General features: G+C 51.6%; 1 protein-coding gene across 5 annotated transcripts in view; it reads left to right on the forward strand.

Annotated features, from left to right (window-relative positions):
• Positions 1-19,780, forward strand: part of ASTN1 (astrotactin 1) — a 66,875-nt gene that overhangs the window by 8,105 nt on the left and 38,990 nt on the right. For all 5 annotated transcript variants that reach the window (XR_013931274.1, XM_080407512.1, XM_080407515.1 and 2 more), the window contains exons 2-4: positions 14,981-15,168; positions 18,284-18,677; positions 19,497-19,643. Coding sequence is in view for 4 of the 5 variants with exons in the window: in XM_080407512.1 (XP_080263638.1) it covers positions 14,981-15,168; positions 18,284-18,677; positions 19,497-19,643 (729 nt within the window). In the remaining variant the exon portion in view is untranslated. The remainder of the gene's footprint in view (positions 1-14,980; positions 15,169-18,283; positions 18,678-19,496; positions 19,644-19,780) is intronic.

Raw genomic sequence — 19,780 nt, forward strand, 5'->3', positions numbered from 1 at the left:
CGCTCCTCTCATCTGGGTCTGGGTGCTGGTGGTGTGCAGGGCGGCTCTTTGGTCTCGCCTTTCCGTGGTGGGAAAGTGGTTCTTGGGGTGTTGTGCAGCCAGTCCCCAGCTTGACTCAGTGACACCCCAGGATCACTGGCAGACCCCCCCCTTCCCTGTCACACTTCACCACCTCGTGAGACCAGGACAGCATGGCAGATGGCTACGGTGGGGCTCGTCCCACTGTGGGACCCACAGCATCGCTCCAGTATGAACCTTGCACCTGGAAATAGGTGTAATGGCAAAATAATGGAGCAAATATTAAGAAATTCTTAAGTACCTAGAGAATAACCAAGTTAAATTATACCAGAGGAGCTCAATTGCCTTGCTTAGATTGATTGAATTACTAAATGAGCCTGACTAATGGAATGGAGTGGATATATCGGACTTTTACTCAAGATCCTGAAATAATTTCTCTAATAAGATTGTGAGCCATTAATTGAACTTGGCTTTGATCCTGGACACTGTCACATGCACTGAAACCCGGCGGTATGATCTATGCTCCCGTGTGCCTGGACGAGGGGGAGGCCGCTGGCACCTCCCCGATGGGTGGCTTGGAGGGCAGCCAAGGTTTTACCAGGGGGTTCCCAGCTCACCCACGCCAGGACCTGTGGTGTGGAATGGACCCCAAAACACCCTGTCTTGGCAGCCCTCCTGCCCCTTGGCAAAACCCACCCTGCCAGTGGGATGTGCTTCGTTCCCCTCTGCTGCCAGCAGCTGATCGCCTGGCCAGGGTCCTAAACCTGGTTCCCGTTGCCGCGGGGTGAATTTGAGATGGATGCTTGGGGTTTACATCTACTGCAAATCCAGGAGAGACACCTTCTTCCTACATCCTCCTGGAGTGGTTGCTGCTGGTGGTGGGACATTGTCTGTAGCATCCAGGGTGCTGCTGGCTGCCCCATCTGCTGTGTGAGATTCTTGCCACCAAGGCCCAGGGGCTTAAGGAGCTTCCAGCAAAGTGGAGGGACCTGCATCCCTCCATACATCCTGGAGCACCTGGTGGGACAGGACAGGCTCATCTAATAGGGTTTGGGTACAAACCACTGGTGGGCCTTGTTCCTGCCCTTACTCTTGGCCTTGCAATGTAAACTGGACCTCTCCACAACCCTTTTCCAGCTGAAGGATGAGGCCAGAGTGGATGAGGTGACCTGCTCAGAGCCACGGAAGCACTGAACGTGCTCCCATGCCTGGTCACACCCCGTCCTCCAGGCAATGGAGCCCAGCACCAGCCCCAGCTATGAGCAGGGACAGCCCTTACAACCCAGCAGCCAGGCTGGAAAATGTTGCAGGGAAGTGGACAAAGTGCCCCTCAGCTGAACAGGAGGTAACTGGTGCTCAGGAGGGAGGCACAGGGTGCATGTCCCCATCCTTATGGACACCTTGCCCCCACGCCGTGCCCATCACCAACCCACTGTCTTACTGGGAGCGGAGGTTTCGGTGGCACAGCGGATGTAGAAGGCCTCTTGTATATTTTTTCCTTAACCAAGGAAAAAAAATAAGAAATAGGGATTTTGTCTCTGGGAACCGGTTGCCACAGCAACCATGCATCCAGCTGGCTCCAGCTGCAGCGGGACTGGGAGGGGATCTTGCTGACCCAGAAAGCAGCAGGGGGGAGCGGGCCGTGGGGCTGCTTGGTGTATCCGTGGTGGGTACTGGGGTCTGGCAGTGCCTGGCAGGGCAGGCAGAGGACCAGCCCTCAGCCAAGGGGGCTGCAGGGGGCCTGGCCCCCTGTTTTGGCTGGATGTGCAGAGCGATGCTCCCGGCTCCCTTTAATCACTCGCAGCCTTAATTTCTCAGACAGCATCCAAGCAGGGGTGCTCAGGCTCATTCGTGTTCCCACCCTAAGACTTGTCACAGTTTTGGGGGACGGGCTGCCTACACGGGTGCTCCTCAAAGACCCTCAAAGCTTTGCAGCATGTTTTACCCCCTGGAATTGGCTGTGGTCCCAGGGGTGAAGGGGAGCCTCGGGCAGCCATGCGCCTCAGTGACGCCACTATTTTTTACCTCTGCCCTTCTCTTCTCATGCCGGCAGCATTTGCTTCTGGGCTGCATCTCATTTCTTACTGTTTTATTTTATATTCTATCTTATTTTTTTAATGGTTGCTTAGCTAGCTAAACGGAGGCTCTGAAATTGACTCTTTTGGAGTCTTGCTGCAGAGCAGTCCTTCAAATAAAGGAATTTTAGCCTGGCAGGATTAAGGCAGTGTCTGGATGGTGACGGCTCTGTCATTTAAGACTGGTTGTCCTTTTGCTTGCAAATTGCCAGGCTCTGGGTTCTCTGCAGCCAGCCTGGCTGTGGCCGGTGGCTCACACCAAGCAATAGCACTCCGAAGGCTGGGGGATTTGTCTGGATGAGGGAAGATCTTTTGATTGCCAGGTTCTGGCTGCCCTGCTATGGCTTAACGCTGAGAAAGCACCCGGAGGAGGGAGAGCTTCCTCCCTTCTCATGGGCCATGCTGGTATTTCTGATCTTGTTTTGCTGCCCTGCAGGGGGGGGATGCTAGGGATTGATGCTTACACCACAGCGGTGGTGCTGGGCTCTTGGGGGTCTGGTTTGGGATGTGATCTAAGCTGACCCTGTGCTTTGCTTTGTTGTGAGGTCTTGTTTGCTAGTGTTGGGTTTGGACAGAGGACTGAGCCCATCACCTCCACTCTGTCCTGTCTGCAGAGCCTGAGATCTGCTGGGGAGCAGGCAGGGGCTTTTTTCACCATTTATAATTGAAGTAGGGCTAAAGGATCCTTGAGGGACCCTCTAGCTGGTGGTGGCACATCAGTCACAGAAATTTGGCATTTGCAGCCCCAGTGCAAGAGGAGACACAGTCCCTTTCCTGGCCAGCTCTGAGGCATTTCAGTAATTAGGATGACTAACGAGCGTAGCAGAGCAAGCAGCTATGGGGAATGCAGAGAGCTGGCTTTGCTCCCGCAGGGAGCTGATCCAGCTGAAAACTAACCTGGTGGAGGAAAGAAGTTGGAGAATGAAGCAGGAGATGTTAAGGAGACCCTGCCTGTGCCCTTGCTTGGACACATCGCTTCTGCTCAGCCTGGAAAGGGCTGTGTTGCCTTGGGAGCGCTCCCCAAATTGGGTCTGCGGTCCAAGCAAAACCATGGCTTGGTTGCCAGAGCCCTCTGGTGTGGAGATCTGCCTGATGGGCAGGGGAAACCAAGTACAGGCAGGACGCTGAACTTGTTTTTTTGGAAGTGGCACCTCTTTTCCTCTCTCCTGCACCCCTACCCTCCTCCCCTGCCAAAAATCCCGGCCACGATGTCACCGTCACAACACGGTGGCTGCTTGGGAAAGCAGATATTAGCAATCCTGAAATATCCCGGGCACAGGCTCTTGTATGATGGGAGACAGTTACCATGGAAACCTCCTTCAAAGAAAAAAAAAAAAAAAAAAAAAAGAAAAACCCCCGAAATTTAAAGCAGCCCTTGTAGCTCAGAGGAACTGTAGACCTTATTATGGGTTTTGGCACACCCCCCCTTTTCTTTTATTTGTTCCAGCTAAAAGCTCCGGGAGACAAGGCAATTAATTTGAGCATCCCAAGGGGAGCAAGAGAGGGAGGGCACAGCGCTGGGAACCAGCTGCCTGGGCTGGTGGGCTCCCGGTGCTTCCCAGTGCCGCTGCCCCACAGCTGCCAAATGCCCTTCCATAACGGTGATCCTCCAACACGGAGGATGCAGCAGGGTGTTTTTTTCAGAAGAGGTGGCTTAAGGCTTAAAATCTTTCCAGCTTTGTAGGTGGAGGGTTTGGGGGGAGCGTTAGTGCAAGCAAAGGGTTCATGGCACGGCAGGAGGAGTGAGGATATGGGAAACGACTACAGGAAACATCTCCAGCTCGGGGACAGGTGGCTCAGGGCAGGACAGGGTGATTTGTCTTTAAGTGTGTGGCATCCGGAGGGTAGTGCCCTTTCTCCTGCTGAGAAGGGCAGCGTCATGGCAGGGGGGCCTCTGTGGGGAGTGGTCGAGCTGGCTGGCTTCAGTGGGGAAGGGGAGATGCCTGGGAGAGGAGATACTGTGCTCCCTAATTCTCTCGCCAGGGTCAACTCCGCAGCTGTGGCCACAGGGTCCTGGGGGTGCTAAGTCTGGCTGAGTGCACACTTTAAATTGCTGCAGTGCTGTCAGCCTGCCTTCTCCCCTAATGATGTCCCCAGTGTCCATAGCCACTGGGAACTCTCCTGGAAACAACAAGTTTGGACTGGAGAGCCCGCCATGCCTCCCACTGCCCCGGGCTGGCCCTGGGCTCCTCTGGCCACTGCTTTCCTGCTGGCAGTTGTGCCGGTGTGGAACTGTTTTCCCATCCCAGAGTGCATCTCCCCAAGCTTTCCTCTATTGCTCAGCCAGGAATAGCTGGGCTCTGGCTGTCACCGCTTTGGCAGGGCTCTGGAGAGGAGCAGCGGTGGGACTGAAGAGCTGACACACTGCCGTGGCTGTCTTGCTGGCAAAAGGGACAAAGCAGGGAGTTGGTCTCTGGAGATGTGGCACACGTGGCCTGGGAATTTGGGGGAATTACAAATGTCTCTGCTGCCCCATGAGTGGGGAGGTGCAGGGGTCTTGTCCCAGCTCATGCCATGGCACACAGCTTTAGCTGGGCTGGGATGTGTGCCCAGGCATCCACAACATCCTTCCAGGCAAAAATCAAACCAATTTTATTGGCTTTTCAGCAGGAGCCGCTCTCTACCTGTGTGTGCCATGCTGCTGGCGAGCTCTGACCTGGTGGGCAGGAGAAAGAGCACAGCCCCCTCAGGAGATGGTGGAAATGCCTGTGAGCTGGGGAGGGGAGTGCATCGAGCCTGCTCAGTCAACCTTGGACCTGGGCTGGCTTCCACAGCTTTTTATTGTCATTTTCCCCTTTTTCTTGCTTGTTGAATAAGACACATTGCTGGCTAACAGCTGGAGGACTCAGCCTCAAGCTGCCAGCCCTGAGCATCCCCCCCACAGTCCCCCCACACCTACTGGTAGAAACTGGGGTGAAGGGGTACCCACAGTTACCGGGGCTGGGGGCTGAATGAGTGATGTGGAGGTCGCCAGGATGGACGTGGTGCACATCGACCCATGGGATGATGGTGGGGTGATCAGCCCGAGCTGGAGCTGGCCTCCCTGTAATTAAAGCTCAGCGCTGGGGAAGAAGGGCTTTTCACGTGCTGTGGGGCAGAAGGCACCATGAATTTGAAACACAGCCGTGCCAGCACCAGGAAAGCATCGAGGTGGTGGGAGGAAGACAGGAAAAGAAGGACCATGGAGTGGGAAGAGAGATGCAATGGCGGGAGATAGTAAATAACTGGAGGGACCACACAAAAGCTAAGGGGTATTGGAAGCAGTGGTGGAGAGTGCTGGTGGAGCCGCTCGCTGTGGGTGTGAGCCACAGCATCCCTGGTGACTTCTTGAAGCTGCCATGCATGGAGCCCAATGAAGTGCCCTTTGGTGCTGATTGCAGCAGGAACTAACTACTGGTTTTGCAGCGGGTGGCAGCACCTGTGTCCTGGGAATAGCACTGCAGGGGCCATGGCTGTGTGTTCAGTGGGTTTCTGGCCAAGGAAGGGAGGAGGTGGCAGACTGGCTCACTGAGCCCTGGTCTTGGCAGCAGCCAGAGCCTGCAGGGTTAAAGCAAAGATCTGGCCATAAATGCAGGAGTTTGCAGTTACGCTCTCGAGATAACGAAAATCCAGCTCACTCCTTGCCTTGATTTAATTTTGTTTTCTTACGGAAATGCTGCTTATTTGCTAAAATGGGATGCTGCTTTCCTTTGGCACAAGAGGAGCAAGAGGCAGCCACCCCTTGCTCAGAACCATCCCCACCCTGGTCACAGGGATGCTGTCCTGACCGGGGCAACCCTCAGCACTTGGCTGGGTAGGAGCATCCCAGCTCCATCCCTTTTTTATGGACGTCTGAGATTTTGGCACTGGACCAAGAAAATCACTAGATTTTCCTCCTTTTCTCTTTTTCATGCGACTGCAAGGCATGTTTTTGCTCATGGTTGTGACATCGGTGTTTCCTTTTCCCTACCAAGGTTGTGAGCCCTGCCTGAAAAGACAGGCAGGTAAACACCGGCAGGGCCCTGCTGCTGTGTGATCGCGTTAAAGCTGATGGGTGCTGAAATCGAAGAGCGGCGTTACATAATTTGGACTGCAATGCAGAAGTGCTTGCTTAATTTTTAATTATCCAATTGCCGCACATACGTTGTGCTCGACCTGGGAAGCGGGTTGACCCATGGGCACATGGGAGGGGGCTTGGCTGGCAAAGATGATGGGAAAGCCTTCCCTGGTGTTCCTGCCCTTGCCAGCACGGTGGGAAGAAACGTGTCCCCGTGGCACTGAGGCACAGCAGGAGCAGGGCTGAGCTGTGGTGGCTGGGAAGGATGCTCTGAAGCCACCCCAGGGACCAAGGGGTGTCCCACTGAGCGCTGGGAGAGGGGATGCAGGTCTGCAAAGGTTGTTGAGGTTTCTCTGGTCCGCCGTGTTAGATAAATGGAAGACATTGTGGTTGATTTGCATCCAGTTTTCCTATAGCTGCTGGTAAAAGAGTCCCAAGTGCCTCCCGGTGTGGGTTTGTTGGGATGTGGGAGAAATGGTGAAGGAGCTGTCATAGGCCTCAGCTGTGAAACACTGTTTCTTCCCCTCCCTATTTCTCCCCCTCTTTCAAATCCCTGCTCTGCACTTTCTATTCTTCCTACAAAGGCAGCTGCCTCGGAGCAGCTCAGGCTTCAAAGTTCCCAAAATAACAAAGGTTAAAATAAATAAAAAAAAAAAAAAAAGAAAAAGAAAAAGAAAAGACTTGCCACAAGAGCAAGTCAGTGCCCCACTTGCATCTGGGCTTGGAGCTTCAAAGTGGCTGCAAAAAGCCCCTCACAGCATCCGTGGTCGGGCATCTCCATGCTTGGAGTCCCATCTTCATCCTCCTGAAGTCACAGGAGATTTTGCAGTAGCCGGGATGAGGCTGTAGGTAATTGCATCCACTGAAAACGGTGGGGGGTCCTGCTGCCTGTGGGGGCACTCTGGAGAAGGTCTTTCACAGAGGAGAGGGTTGTGGTGGCTGCTTTGATGGGCAGGTCCATTCGAGTGAGGTGGGTGTCCCTCGGGGATGTGTCCTGTGGCTACCAGCCCTGTCTCCTGGCCAGGCAGGTGGGCAAACAGCTCATCGGCTCCGTGCTCAACGTAATGCTTTGTGCCTTTGCTGGCTCCGCTGATTTATATAGATCATCAATATGACAATTATATACACCTGCAGATTTAATTACCTCCATTTTTGTCAGGCGGTGCCAGATTTATGCCTCTGTTCAGTTCCTGTAAATCTGAAACAAGCTTGACTAGACCCAAAAGTCCTCCCATTGATCACTGTGCACTTGCTGGGCTCTGGCCCTCTTGACAAGCTCTTCTTTCAAGAGTGATAAATTCAAGATGCGCAGTTAACTTTTTCCCCTTCTACATCTTTCTTCCTTCTTTTTTCTTTTTTTTTTTTTTTTCCTTCTCCCTGTTATCTTTCAAAGCCTCTCCACAAACTTGAAAATGGAGCTTGAAATCAGGTAGGAGCTCCTAAGCACTGAGGGGTTTGTGACATGAGGCTGCAGGCGGTAGTAGTCCAAGCCTGGCTTTTCCATCCCAGTATGGGGATGGAAATGATGATGATCCACTGGTGAGGATTCGTCCTGCCCACAAGACCAGCATTGTTCCCTCCAGGGGAGACGGGAGGAAGAGGACTACTACCTCTTGGGAAAACTCTTGGCCCTGCTGTTGGCAGGAGAGCGGACAGGGTTATTTTGTTTCACCCCCTAGGAGGGCCACCTTGTTCCTCCCATGGCCCAGAAGAATTGCAGGTCCTGGCTCTCCCCCCAGGAGATGAGCAATGAGCAGTCGTGCTTGTTTCCTGTGCTGAGCGTGAGAATGCCAAAATAACGTCTAATTTCCCTGACCTCTTGGCCTTGGTGCAATAAGCACTTAAACAAATTAGTCTGCAGGAGCGGGCTGAAATTTACCCTTGAAGTGAAGTCCGTGTCATCATATAATGCGTCCCCCCCGCCTCCCCTGCCTGTCCCACCACCGCCGCTGCCTGACCTCGCCTGTACGATATGCTCCAATGTCTTGCTAAGTGCCTGGCAGATGGGCTGGAGTGGCTGGCCATTACCTTCCCTGCCAGCCCACGATGGATATAAATAGCCCTTTGCCTCCCCATGAAAATTGCTGGCTGGCTTGGAAAGCTGAAGGTAATCTGGGCAGGTGTCTTGGGTCTGTAGGGTCTGACAGCGTGGAGGGTGGGCATTTGGAGAGGGTGAGTGGCCGGCCGGGTGTTGAGAGGCTATCTCAGTGGAGGGAGCTGCCCTGGGGTCTCCTTCCCCCAGCGAGGCAGTGCCTGGAGGAGCAGGGGTCTCAGCTGTTCCTGAAGGGGCATGTGGCTGCGAGATGCATCCTCGAAGGGTGGCCTGGGGAACACCTAGCTGGCTTTGCAGCCACCCTCCGTTTCCAAAAGACTGGGCAGTGTGGAAGGCAGTGAGTCTGCGGTCCCTTGGCATCTCCAGCCATGGAAAATAGCTGTTAATTTGGGGAAAAAAATGTTAAAAAGGCAGTTCATGTGGCGTGGTCCTTTCCCTACTGCTGAGGTCTGTGCTGCAGGGATTCCTCCAGCTGGGATTTACCTCTGGGCTGTCTGGCTTGATAGGCACTGGTGGCTCCGTCTTCCCTGAATTTGGTTCCTTTCTCAGGGCTTTCACACTCTAGGGTAGATGAAACAGGGCCCTTTGTTAGTTTTTACATGCCTAATCTTTGCAAAGTGAGAAATAGTGAATAATCATTGCCTTTCCCACCACTCCACTGGCTGCATGATTTTACCTGCTTTTATCATGTCCCTGCTCAGTTATTTGTTTTCCTTGCTGAGGAGTCCTAACGGAGTCCATTTCTTCTCTCTACAAAGTTGTTTGCAGCATCTCATCTTCCTTGTACCCCTCCTCTGAACCTCCCAAGCTTCGTCTCCCATGTTAGGAGATGGCTGACCTGAATTACGCTTGCAGGATTCGAGATCAGCTTGCTTTCACCAAAGTTGAATTTCACCTGCCCACTTCCTTGCCCACTTTCCTCCAGCACTTCACAGCTTTAGCTTTGAGGAGTCTAAATTTAGCTTTGGTGACCAACTTTATCATTCGCCTCCACTTCCAGAGCATTTCTGAACAGCCAAGGTCCTGACAAAGATCTCCGTGGGGCTTCTTGGTAACCTCCTTTTATTGTGAAAACTAACTTCTTACTCCTCTCCCACCTGGTGGGCTTCAAGAGGGCTTTCCATCTTATCCCATCCCCACTTCCACATTTTGGGAAACTTTGAGGGTGGATTTTGACAAGAACTCTTTGAAATGAGTCCACCAAACTGGATCACCCTTATCTACTAGCTTACAGTGTTGAGCGACCCATATTTACCCACGCATCGACCGGTTCCTCTAACAAAGTGTCCAGTGCAGAAGTAGAATTTACTGGTCTGTAATTTACATGATGCGCAAGAGCTATTTTAAGAGCTTGGGGTCTCCTCTGCTGGCTTTCGCTTCTCTGCTTGCTCACCCTTTCTGAGCGATAGCTGTCGCATCGGTGGAGTTCAGCTGCTGTCCTCCTCTGTTGCTCATAGGTGAGCACCATCTGGGCCGAGGGCTTCGTGCTCTCCAACTCACTGATTTGCTTGGAGATCATTTAGCCAGGACAGTAATTTTCCATGGCTGATTGGGAGCTTCTCCATCATTTGGGCTCTTTCCATGGGGACCTGGGTTTCCCTCTGGAAGAAGTGATGTGATGGCATTGCAGGGTGGGATGTCGATTACAAATGTCGTCCCTTCTGGGGTTTATATATCAACCTTGCATCTTGTAGGGTTTTTTTACACGTTCTCTTTATTTTGCTTTTGCTCACTGTCATGGTGTGGGGCTTTAGGTTTTTCTTTTTAACATGACCATGTCTCCCAAGTGTTGGTCCAGGAGGTGGATTTGCTTTTCTTTCCACATCTCCTCTGTCGTTCACGGTTGTGGCAGATAGGACCAAACCAATAAAGCAGGAGCAAAAATCAAACCAGTAAACATCCCAGCCTGCCCATTGTTTTTCCCAGCTTTTGGTCAAAACTGACATACGTGGTGGAAAAATAACCTTGGAGGGGATGTTGCACAGGTGCGGTTGGGCAAGTCCTTGTGTCTGCAGGGAAGAGCAGGGCAATGGGGCACATCACGCTGTAAGGTCAGCAGCTGCAGAGCAAACCTGGTCGACTCAGGGCTATTCATGATGAATCAGTGTCCTCTGCTCTGGAAACAGCCACATGGCACAACGTCACTCCCAGAGCGATGAAGGGGTTTGTTGTTAAAGAAAGGGATGGATTAGGGCCGTGGCATATTCAGGACAAAAATCCCAGTTCAAGGCTAAAGCTTTGAAATGTCGCTCCATGACGACCTTCCCAAAAGCAAAGGCACCCTCTGTTCCAAGCAGAAACCTGGTTAGCTGTCAGCCTGCCCGTGACAGCTCATGGCTTCATCTGCGCCAGCCCCACGTGCAGACGTTGCGGTGGGGTGATCTCTCTGACCTAGCCAGAGGGTGGCTCCAGGTACAGCAGGTGCCTTTTCCTTGAGCCTTTAGGTTCTCCCATGTCTATGGGTGTTTTGGAAATTTTGCCCAAGGTGCCCTCTCCCATGAAGCATGTTCCTAATAGGTAAAGTGAGGTTTGTGTTTGCTGGTATGGAAAAGTGCTGGTATGGAAAAGCTGGATTGTCTTGAAAAGGCAGAGTGACCTACAGAATGAGCTGGTTTTCCTACCTGAGATTGGAGACAGGGAAAAAAAAAAAAAAAAAAAGAAATAAAATACAGATAGTCAGTGATGAATGGGATTTTTTAAAACGGGCCCATAAAAACATGAATATTATCTCATGAAAGATGTATCACTAAAACCTTGGAAGTAAAACCGAGTTAAATATCAGGCTATATGCTTTGACATCTGAATTGATAGGAATCAAGGCCTGAGGTCCCAGCAGAGTGCGATTGACTTATGGTGGGAAGGTTTCCTGAGTTACTCCAGCCACCGGAGACCCTTGGAGGAGTGTGAGGCCGGAGCTGGCTTTGGCTGAGTTAGAGCCCTTTAAAGGATGTGCGAGGTTTAGATACGGAGCGAAAGCCTTAGCTAACAGGGAACTTAAATAAAAACACAGTCAGGTTCCGGATGGAAAATAAGCCAGGTTTAAATGTTAACGAGGAAATCTAAGTCCAAGTCAAAATCTGCGCTCTGCTGTCTGAAATGGGTCTGCAGAGACTGGCATTACGGCAGAGTTCATTTGACTAATCGAAGGCATCTATTAGTGCAAAACGCTTCCAAATGGAAAGGGAAATTGTTTTGCTGGGGTTTTGTTGGGGTTTTTTTCCCCATCAAAATGCTAGTGTGCATTTTTTTAGAAGAGTTGCTCTCTTTGTGTGCCACAGTGCCGGGTCTTGGCAGGGGGACAAGGACACAGGAGCGGGTCCATGTTGGTGCTGGGCTCAGGGACTATGGGTTCAACATTGCACCCAGTCAGGTGCAGAATTGGGCTGTGACAGAGCTGTCCCCTCCCCAAACCGGGAGATGCAGAGGTGCTGCCTCCAAAATCACTGCGTTTGCTTTGCGTGGGGCAGCTGTCCCTAGGGAAATGAGGTTATTTGGGATGATCAATAGTGAAGCAGGTATAAACCCACCCACCTCCAGCAACTTCATCTGGACTTTTGTCCTCTGCTCAGTTTGCTCCTCTACAGCCTTTCCTTCCCCCATCCACTCCCTCGCAGATGGTCTGGGAGGAGAGTAGCCATGGCCGTTATGTTGAAAGCATCAGCCGGTGTCTTTTGGGGCTGCTGCTCCTGTAGATATGAAGGACCTGGGCCACATTTGATACCAGGTGAAGGTGGCACAGCCTAATTAGTGGTCTCCTACTGTTATTAACCCCTGACTCAGGCAGGCTATTTTTTAACAGAGGTGCAAGAAGTTAATGCTAGCACTAATGGCTTCATATCCAAGGCCTTAATGAAAGCCATGCTGGGACCAGGCCTGTCATCAATATCTTTCAAACTTTGAACTTGAAGTTACTCTCTCCCACCCTGCCCTTTCTTTTTGGGCTCTCTGCCCACTTCCCCACCTCCTCTGGGGTCTCCTGGCCTGGCGGTACAAGCTGGCTTGGCAGGGGTGGCACCTGCCAGCCCCATGGCAGAGCTGAGCCCCTACAGCATCCAGATAAATGGCCCCACGGGTCACTGTGGTGGCTCCCACCAGGCGATGAGATGTTTGCTGGAGAGCAAGACAAAGATACAAGTGGAATGCAGTGGACTAGGAGAAGAGAGAACGAAGAGATGCTGTGTTAGGGTGGAAGCTTGGTCTTGGTCTTGGTCTTTGTGTTGTCTTGGTCTTGGTTTTGCTTGAGCCAAACCGCAGGAGAACTTCACAGGCACAGGAAAGCATTTATGCGTATAATTTTTTCAAGCAGAAATGGAGTGGGGTAGGGGCAGGTGGTGTGTTGCTAAGACTGTCGAGGAGAGGAGGAGGAGGTCCAAGGATGAAGCTCACTTATCTGGGTGCTGCCTCAAGAGCCTTGCCCCAGGGCAGGAGGAGAGATGGTGGAGCAGCCTTGTCCTGTCGTGTGATGGAGGGGTAGTAGCCTGCCAGTCTGGGGTGGTGGTGGTTGATTTCTGGGATGTTTTGCTCCATTTCTAACACTTTTGACTTGTGTGTGATGCAGCTGCAGGGTCGTGTCGTGATGTCTGGTGGGAGAGGATAACGCGCTCAAGCTCTGTGGCTGGATTGTGCTCTTTTTAAAACAAGAATCCATTTTTTATGGAGATACATTTTACTTTTTAAAAATAAGCTGGTTTAAATAATTTTGAAATTATGACAACCTATTTTAAGGCTTAAATTTACTATAATCTATTAATCATTTAAATAACTTCCATCAAGAAGCCCTCCTCAAATATTAATGAGCTGAAGGGTGCTGCTTTTTCAATGATGTGTCAGATCAGGGGGAAAACATCTTTAACTCTAGCTTTCTAAATGTCACAATGTCATATACTTAGTATCTATTATTTTCACTCTTTACAATGGAGCAAATGCTGGTATTTACATTTTTCCAAATGTCAGTATGTTGAGTTCCTGTTGTGCGTAAAAGCTCTTGCCTTAATTACTCCTAATTTCACGTTAGCAGGCAGGTGCGGGGAGAATATTTTCTTCTATTTGAGCTAGTTCATTTGAAGTCGAGAAGCTGTGGGGAGCTGGGGAAGCAGGAAAGCTTGTTTTCCCCTTTCAGCCCATGAATAAAGACCAGGTGGGAGAGGAGGAGATCTGCTTTTTCAAACCCTCCCGGCTCCCAGAACCAGCTTTTCAAAGGGATCTGTGTGCCTAAACACACAGCTCAGTGGTTAGAGGGAATTTCAAAAGTGCTTCTGGCTTCCTAGATGCTTTAACTCCTCCTGGTTTTACTTCCCGGTGGCATGGAGGAGAGCTCAGCATCTCTCTGCTTGGGACACTTGAAGCACACTGATTACCACCAGAAATACGGCCCGTGCTGAGCAGAAACAATCTGCCAATTCACTTGCTGCAGCTAATGTTTCTTTTGATTAATAAAATCACTTTGGGAGGATGAACCTGGTTGCTGATGCAGATTCCCCCCCCGCTCCCCCCTCCCCGGTAGCTAGCTCACTTAAAGGCAGCCTAATGAAATTAATTAACAGTAAATTTAAAACGTTGTTTTTCAGCACTGTAATTGAATTCCAGTTTTCATTTGAAGGCAGCATGAAACAAGCAAAATAAAGATGACAATTTGCAAATTGAGCCGGGCTCTTTCCCCTTGCCATCCAAACACTCGGCTACAAATAGGATGGAGGGGATGGGCCTAGCTGGACCATTCTCACCAGGCAGAGACAGGAGGGAAAGCTGCATCTCACTGGGAAGCTCATCCCATTTATAATAGTAATTCCAACAAATGCAATTGAAACTTGTATTTTCAGGAAAAATAACTAACAAACAAACAGCAGGCTCAAGGTGATGGCTGGGATCAAGGTGATCCGAGATGGTGATCTGGTCTGAGATGGAAGTGGTGGTTAAAACCCCTCTTTCCTAGGGATGTGCTGGTGTTACCCTCCCTTTTGCTAAAACCCAGCTGTAGGATGTCCCCGAAATGTTGGAGCTGGCCAGGTGAATTCAGTTTGATTTGGCATTTAGCGTCCTGCAGCATGTGTTGTGTTCCCGTTCTCAGCTGCTCCTCCTGCCTGGGTGTCCTCTGCTGCTGTCACTCCTCAGCCCAGCTCTGCCCATCTGTCCCACGATCCCCAAACCCTGAAGGTGAAGGTACTTAGGGGAAGTTGGGGTGTTTGGGCAGAAGATGCAGTATGTCTGCAGATCTCAGGGCTGGGTTCTGTGTGGGGAGCTGTAAAAAAATGGTTGGAGATGGAAAACCTCTGAATGCACCTCAATCAGAGCCAGAGCTGCAGGTGCGATTGCAGCCACGTGCATGTTTCTCCATTCACAAAGGATGGGAAATATTTTCTGTCTGCAATAATTTGCAACATGATCCCCGTGATCCCACTGGTGCTGCTGAGAAGTTGTCCTATATCCTCTGCTCCCTGCGGCTGGAGCTGCGTTTAACATGAAGCATGCTGGTGTAACCCATCCAAACTAGGGCTGGAAGGATGCTGCCGGGCTCCCTGGCTGTGGCTGTGAGATGCTGTCAATAAGTGCTCTGTCCCTGCATCACATCTGGATTTTTTTTGAGGGGCACACATCTGGATTTTACCTAGAAATATGATTTTACTCCACTTTCATCCTTCAGGTTGTAGGTTGTGTAGGGGCAGCTGTGATGCTGGCGGGAGGCGGCCGGAGGGTGTCTGCTGCGTGTCCCTTGGTCCCTCCACCCATTTTTTGGGACAAGGCCAATCTCCATCAGCCCCCTCCTCCACATTTCCCACCTGGCTGGCTTTGCTTTTGCAGAGATCTCAGGCAACACGGATGACATCCCACTGGTGCGCTGGCGGCAGCAGTGGCTGGAGAACGGCACGTTGCTCTTCCACATCCACCACCAAGACGGGGCCCCCAACCTGCCTGGCTTCGACCCCACGGACGAACCCCAGACTGAGTCAGCGGAGGAGGAGCTGAGGATCCTCCACATCTCTGTCATGGTACGTGATGGGAAGGCAGCCCCTGATTAGGTGTACAGAAGCCTGTAGAAAATATAGGGACTTTTGAAAAGCCATACATTTCCCTATCTGATTCAGCTGCCTGGGACGGGGAACTGAGCCCACCTTCAGGGGCTGGTTAAGATGCCCCAGGCACCTCTCTGAACGATGCTGCTTGCAGGGTGCTTTAACAGCGCACTGCTTTAAACCTCTCCCTGTGTTTGCATCTCTTTGCAAATATGTTTGCAGGGGTGCCTTTGTCCCCAGGGTGTGCTGGGCTTTGAAGGTCTCAACCACCTTAACCCAGGGTTAATTCACATTGACTTTGTCAGGAGCCCTTTGCCTGGCGGATGATGCTGGTGCCTGCTGCTCCGGCGCGCGGCGGGTGTCACGGTGCCACTGGGCACTGTCACCGCCGCTTTTATCAGCGCAGCAGCCCCGTGGCTGCAGTTTCGCAGCATGCAGTAAGCAAGAACACTCCATGTGCCGAGGCTGCATGGCTCTCCTCCTCTCCCCAGATGTGCCGGGATGAGGTTTCGATGGCAGAGAAAAGAAGGCGAGACAGAGATCGGTGTGTCGGAGGTGGATCTGTGGTTTGTTGGTTGTGGTTTTTTTTTTTTTTTTTTGTTATGTTAGAAAAATTTTGAAGAATTCTACGATTTTTGTGCCACTGGAAGATAATTAGCCGGAGACAATGTGTTGCCGAGGCTGCAAACAGGCTGTTTAATGGTGCCTACTCTAATGAGAGCATCAATAGCTCTTCCAGATTGCAGCCCCAGGCCAGGTTTCTCCTCCATCATTTGTGCTTGATTAGTCTCGAGGAAAAGAAAACAATCACTGGCAAAACCAGCCCCAAAAACATTTTGCACAGTTATCTTTCTTTTATGGTCCACTCCCAGCTGCTCTTGAAAGGGTGCATCACCTCGGGAGAGGCTGGCTGTGCTCTGCTTCTTCGTCTTGGTCTTCTTGGGTACCGCTGAGTCCCAAGATTGAGACAGGAGTGCCTGCAACAAGGCTTATTATTGGGCTGATGACAAGGATGTCTGCAGCTCATTGCTCATACCAAAATGTGTAAATACAGAGTGAATCCTCCCTCTCCCCCTTTTCCCCCATCACTCTCAGCTCCGCTCCGGTGGCGTCCTCACACCCTGACAAATAGAGGGTGGCTTTTATGCCAGGAGTCAGGATCACGTGGAGTTTTCAAGGCTGATTTTCTTTCTCTCTTTGTGTGGTTGCCAAGAGAAGTGTGAGCGAGGGGCTGTATCCATCATGACAGCGGTCTGCACGTGGACCGCGTGAGATGAGCTCCCATGCCCGTCCAGTGCAGGGCTCCTCTCGCAGCCATCATACGAGTACCAGGTGATGGAGGGATGAAGGCAGGGTGGGATTTCTGTGCTCCCAGGGTCTGAGGCGGTGGGTGCCCTGACCCCATCCAACGAGCAGTGAGTGGAGGGGACTCCAGTGCTGGTTTTCATCCTCCCTCTGGAGCCTCTTGAAGTCTGGTGGCCACAAGCTGCTTTTCCTCAGGGGCAGTTTGAGCTCTCAGACTATCAGGGCAGAAGAAATACAATTTCAGTTAAATAACAAATTTGTTTTGAGAACCCGCAGACGCAGTCCTACACAAACGGGTGGCCACCTGACCTGAGCTCCAGCTTGGGCTCCCGTGTTTCCTAGCACAGGTGTATGGCAGAGCTCCCTGGTGTTTGGGGGATTTGATGTGTGTACAGAGGGCAGCAAAAGAAAGCCAGGAGTGCCCCAGTATTACTCCCACCTCCTTGTCACCCCATCTGCAAAAGGACCCTTCCCCAGGGTGATGGAGAGCCATACCATGGGAGGCCTGTGGTGGGGATGGGGATAGCCCTCACTTATTTATGGATCAGAGGAACTCAAAGGGATTTGAACGTGATAGAGAATTGGGCCTGGACTTTACCACTAAAAATGCAGCATGAGCATGGCCAGGTATCAAGCCAGTGCCAATCTGCAGCCCCAGAGAGAGATTTCCCATCCTCCTGGCTGCAGGCTGCTGGCCAGAGAGATGCCGTGTGCCGGCCAGCCCCCCTGCCTCTGCTGGACTCCTTGGCTTCTTAACCACTGGAGTTTCTTTGCGTTTTCTTTGTAGTTTTTTGTGTTTTTCTTTTTTAAAAGAAAGTTTGGAGAGAGTCTTGGAGGGTACATCGCAGCTCCATTATCCCAGGAATGAAAGAGGGTTAAACCATAATGGCCATTAAAGCTTCTTTTCCAGCTGGCTTTCCTGCTTCTCATTCAATAATTCCCTTAATGTTTTATCCTAATGGAGCCGATTATTACTATTTTTTTATTTTATCAAGATCACCTATTGCATGGAAAAGAGGAAGGGGGACCAGAGCTGCGGATGGACTTGGAGCTCTTCACTCTATTATTATTATTATTATTATTATTATTATTATCATTATTATCATTATTATCATTATTATTATTATCATTATTATTATTATCAGACTGGGCATGAGGGCTAGCTTGGGCTTTTGTCTTGCTGCCTCTGTCTGCGTGCAGTGATGATGTCTCCGCAGGAGGGTGACCTTGGGGATGTTGGCGAGGTGGCAGAGCTGGATGCGGTTTTAGGGTCTGTCTCTGCGGGGCAGGAGCTTTTTCAGTCTCTTCCCCCCAGGCATTCCCCAAACCATGCTTCAGTCATCTTGCCGTCTCGAGCCTTGATCTCCTTTAATCTGTGCTGCAATTTCTGCTGGATACCCTGGGAAAATCTCCTAAGATTGAGAGTGACAGCACTGAAACTGGTTGGAAATGGGTCAGAAAAAGTTGCCCGTAGGAGCATTTGCCTGGAATAAATCTGATCTCTGCTTTCAAAGACGTGTTGTGGGAGAGCGAAACAGAACAGGCTCTGCTTTAAATACTGCTTTTTCATGCCTCACTCGTGACTTCAAAGCTCGTCCAGCTCGAGGCAGGCTTCACCTGGGAGTGCTTGGACAGCGCTGGGTGCCAGCACCTCTTATCAGTGTGACCAGGCTCCTCACTGTTGCCTTCACTTTGCCCCCCCCAGAGCATCCCCGGGGCATTTGCATCCCCGGGGGGTGGCTGGCGCTGGTCCTTGGCTAAGCCCTGCTCACGTTTGTGCCCGCAGGGAGGGATGATCGCCTTGCTGCTCTCCATCCTCTGCCTGGTGATGATCCTCTACACCCGCCGGCGGTGGTGCAAGCGGCGCCGGGTGCCGCAGCCCCAGAAGAGTGCCAGTGCCGAGGCGGCCAACGAGATCCACTACATCCCCTCGGTGCTGATCGGGGGCCACGGGCGCGAGAGCCTGCGCAACGCCCGCGTGCAGGGCCACAACTCCAGCGGGACGCTCAGCATCCGTGAGACGCCCATCCTGGATGGCTATGAGTACGACATTACCGACCTGCGGCACCACCTCCAGCGCGAGTGCATGAACGGTGGGGAGGACTTCGCCAGCCAGGTCACCCGCACCCTGGACTCGCTGCAGGGCTGCAACGAGAAGGCCAGCATGGACCTCACACCAGGTGGGGATGGGGCAGTGGGGCATGGGCTGAGCTTGGTCCTTTCCAAATCATTTTCTCTCCTTTGCTCCATATACACGTTTTCTCTTGAGCATTTTCCCTGTTTCTCTGAGTCTTGTTGCCTGTGAGATGTTGGTGGCACTCTGAAAGCACTTCCATTGCTGGGAGATCTTACACCCAGTTGAGAGCAGCCCCTGCTGAGTGGGATGTGGCTGGGAGCTTGGAGGGGAAGGGCTCTGGTTCCTGTGGCCTGATGAAGAACCAGAATGGTATCCTCTCTGACCTACCCTGTGGTGACCTCCAAAATTCCCTTCTGTGTCTCAGGATTTCCAGTGTCTTATTCAGCTGAGGTTTTTAGTAGTAAAACTATACTTGCCATCAGTATGATTCAGAGTTAACGCTGTCTTCTGATCACCAGCAGGGATTCCCTGAGGCTTGTAACACACTTGCTTGTGGGCCATATTACTAAACAAGCCATCCAACTGGAGCTTTCTCAACTGAGACATGGTTTGGGAAGACCATGGTGTGATTCCTAAAGCTCTCCAGGGGTTTTCTTTACAGACCTGAGTACGTAGAAGTGCCCTGAGAGGCTGAATGTTAAATCTCAGCTTTTGGCTAGCTTGGTGGAGGTGCCGGTCCCCCTCAGGCTTTGAGGAGCTTGTGAGGGTGCACTGGAAGCAGCTTGGCCCCATGGCCACAGCACCCTGGTCGCCTCATACAGATGCTGGAGATGGATCTGGGCAAATTTCTCTCTTTCTCACCTCCCTCCTATTTTAACATCTTTATCCCTGAAAGATTTTGCCTTCAATTCTTCCTGCTCAGGGAGTGATAATGCCAAGCTGTCCCTGATGAACAAGTACAAGGACAACATCATTGCCACCAGCCCCGTGGACTCGAACCATCAGCAGGCGACTCTGCTGTCCCACACCTCCAGCAGCCAGCGCAAGCGCATCAACAACAAAGCGCGAGGTAGGGGGTGTCCCTGGGATGGACAGGGTGCTCTGGGCTCCCACCCACCCACGGTCCATCAATTTTCCCCCTCCTGGGATGGAGAAAGGAGGCCAGTGTTGGGTGAGAGCATGCAAAGGAGGGTTTGGGTGGGGGGA

This window comes from Falco punctatus, assembly GCF_963210335.1.
Source record: "Falco punctatus genome assembly, chromosome: 11".
Lineage (NCBI taxonomy): Eukaryota > Metazoa > Chordata > Aves > Falconiformes > Falconidae > Falco > Falco punctatus.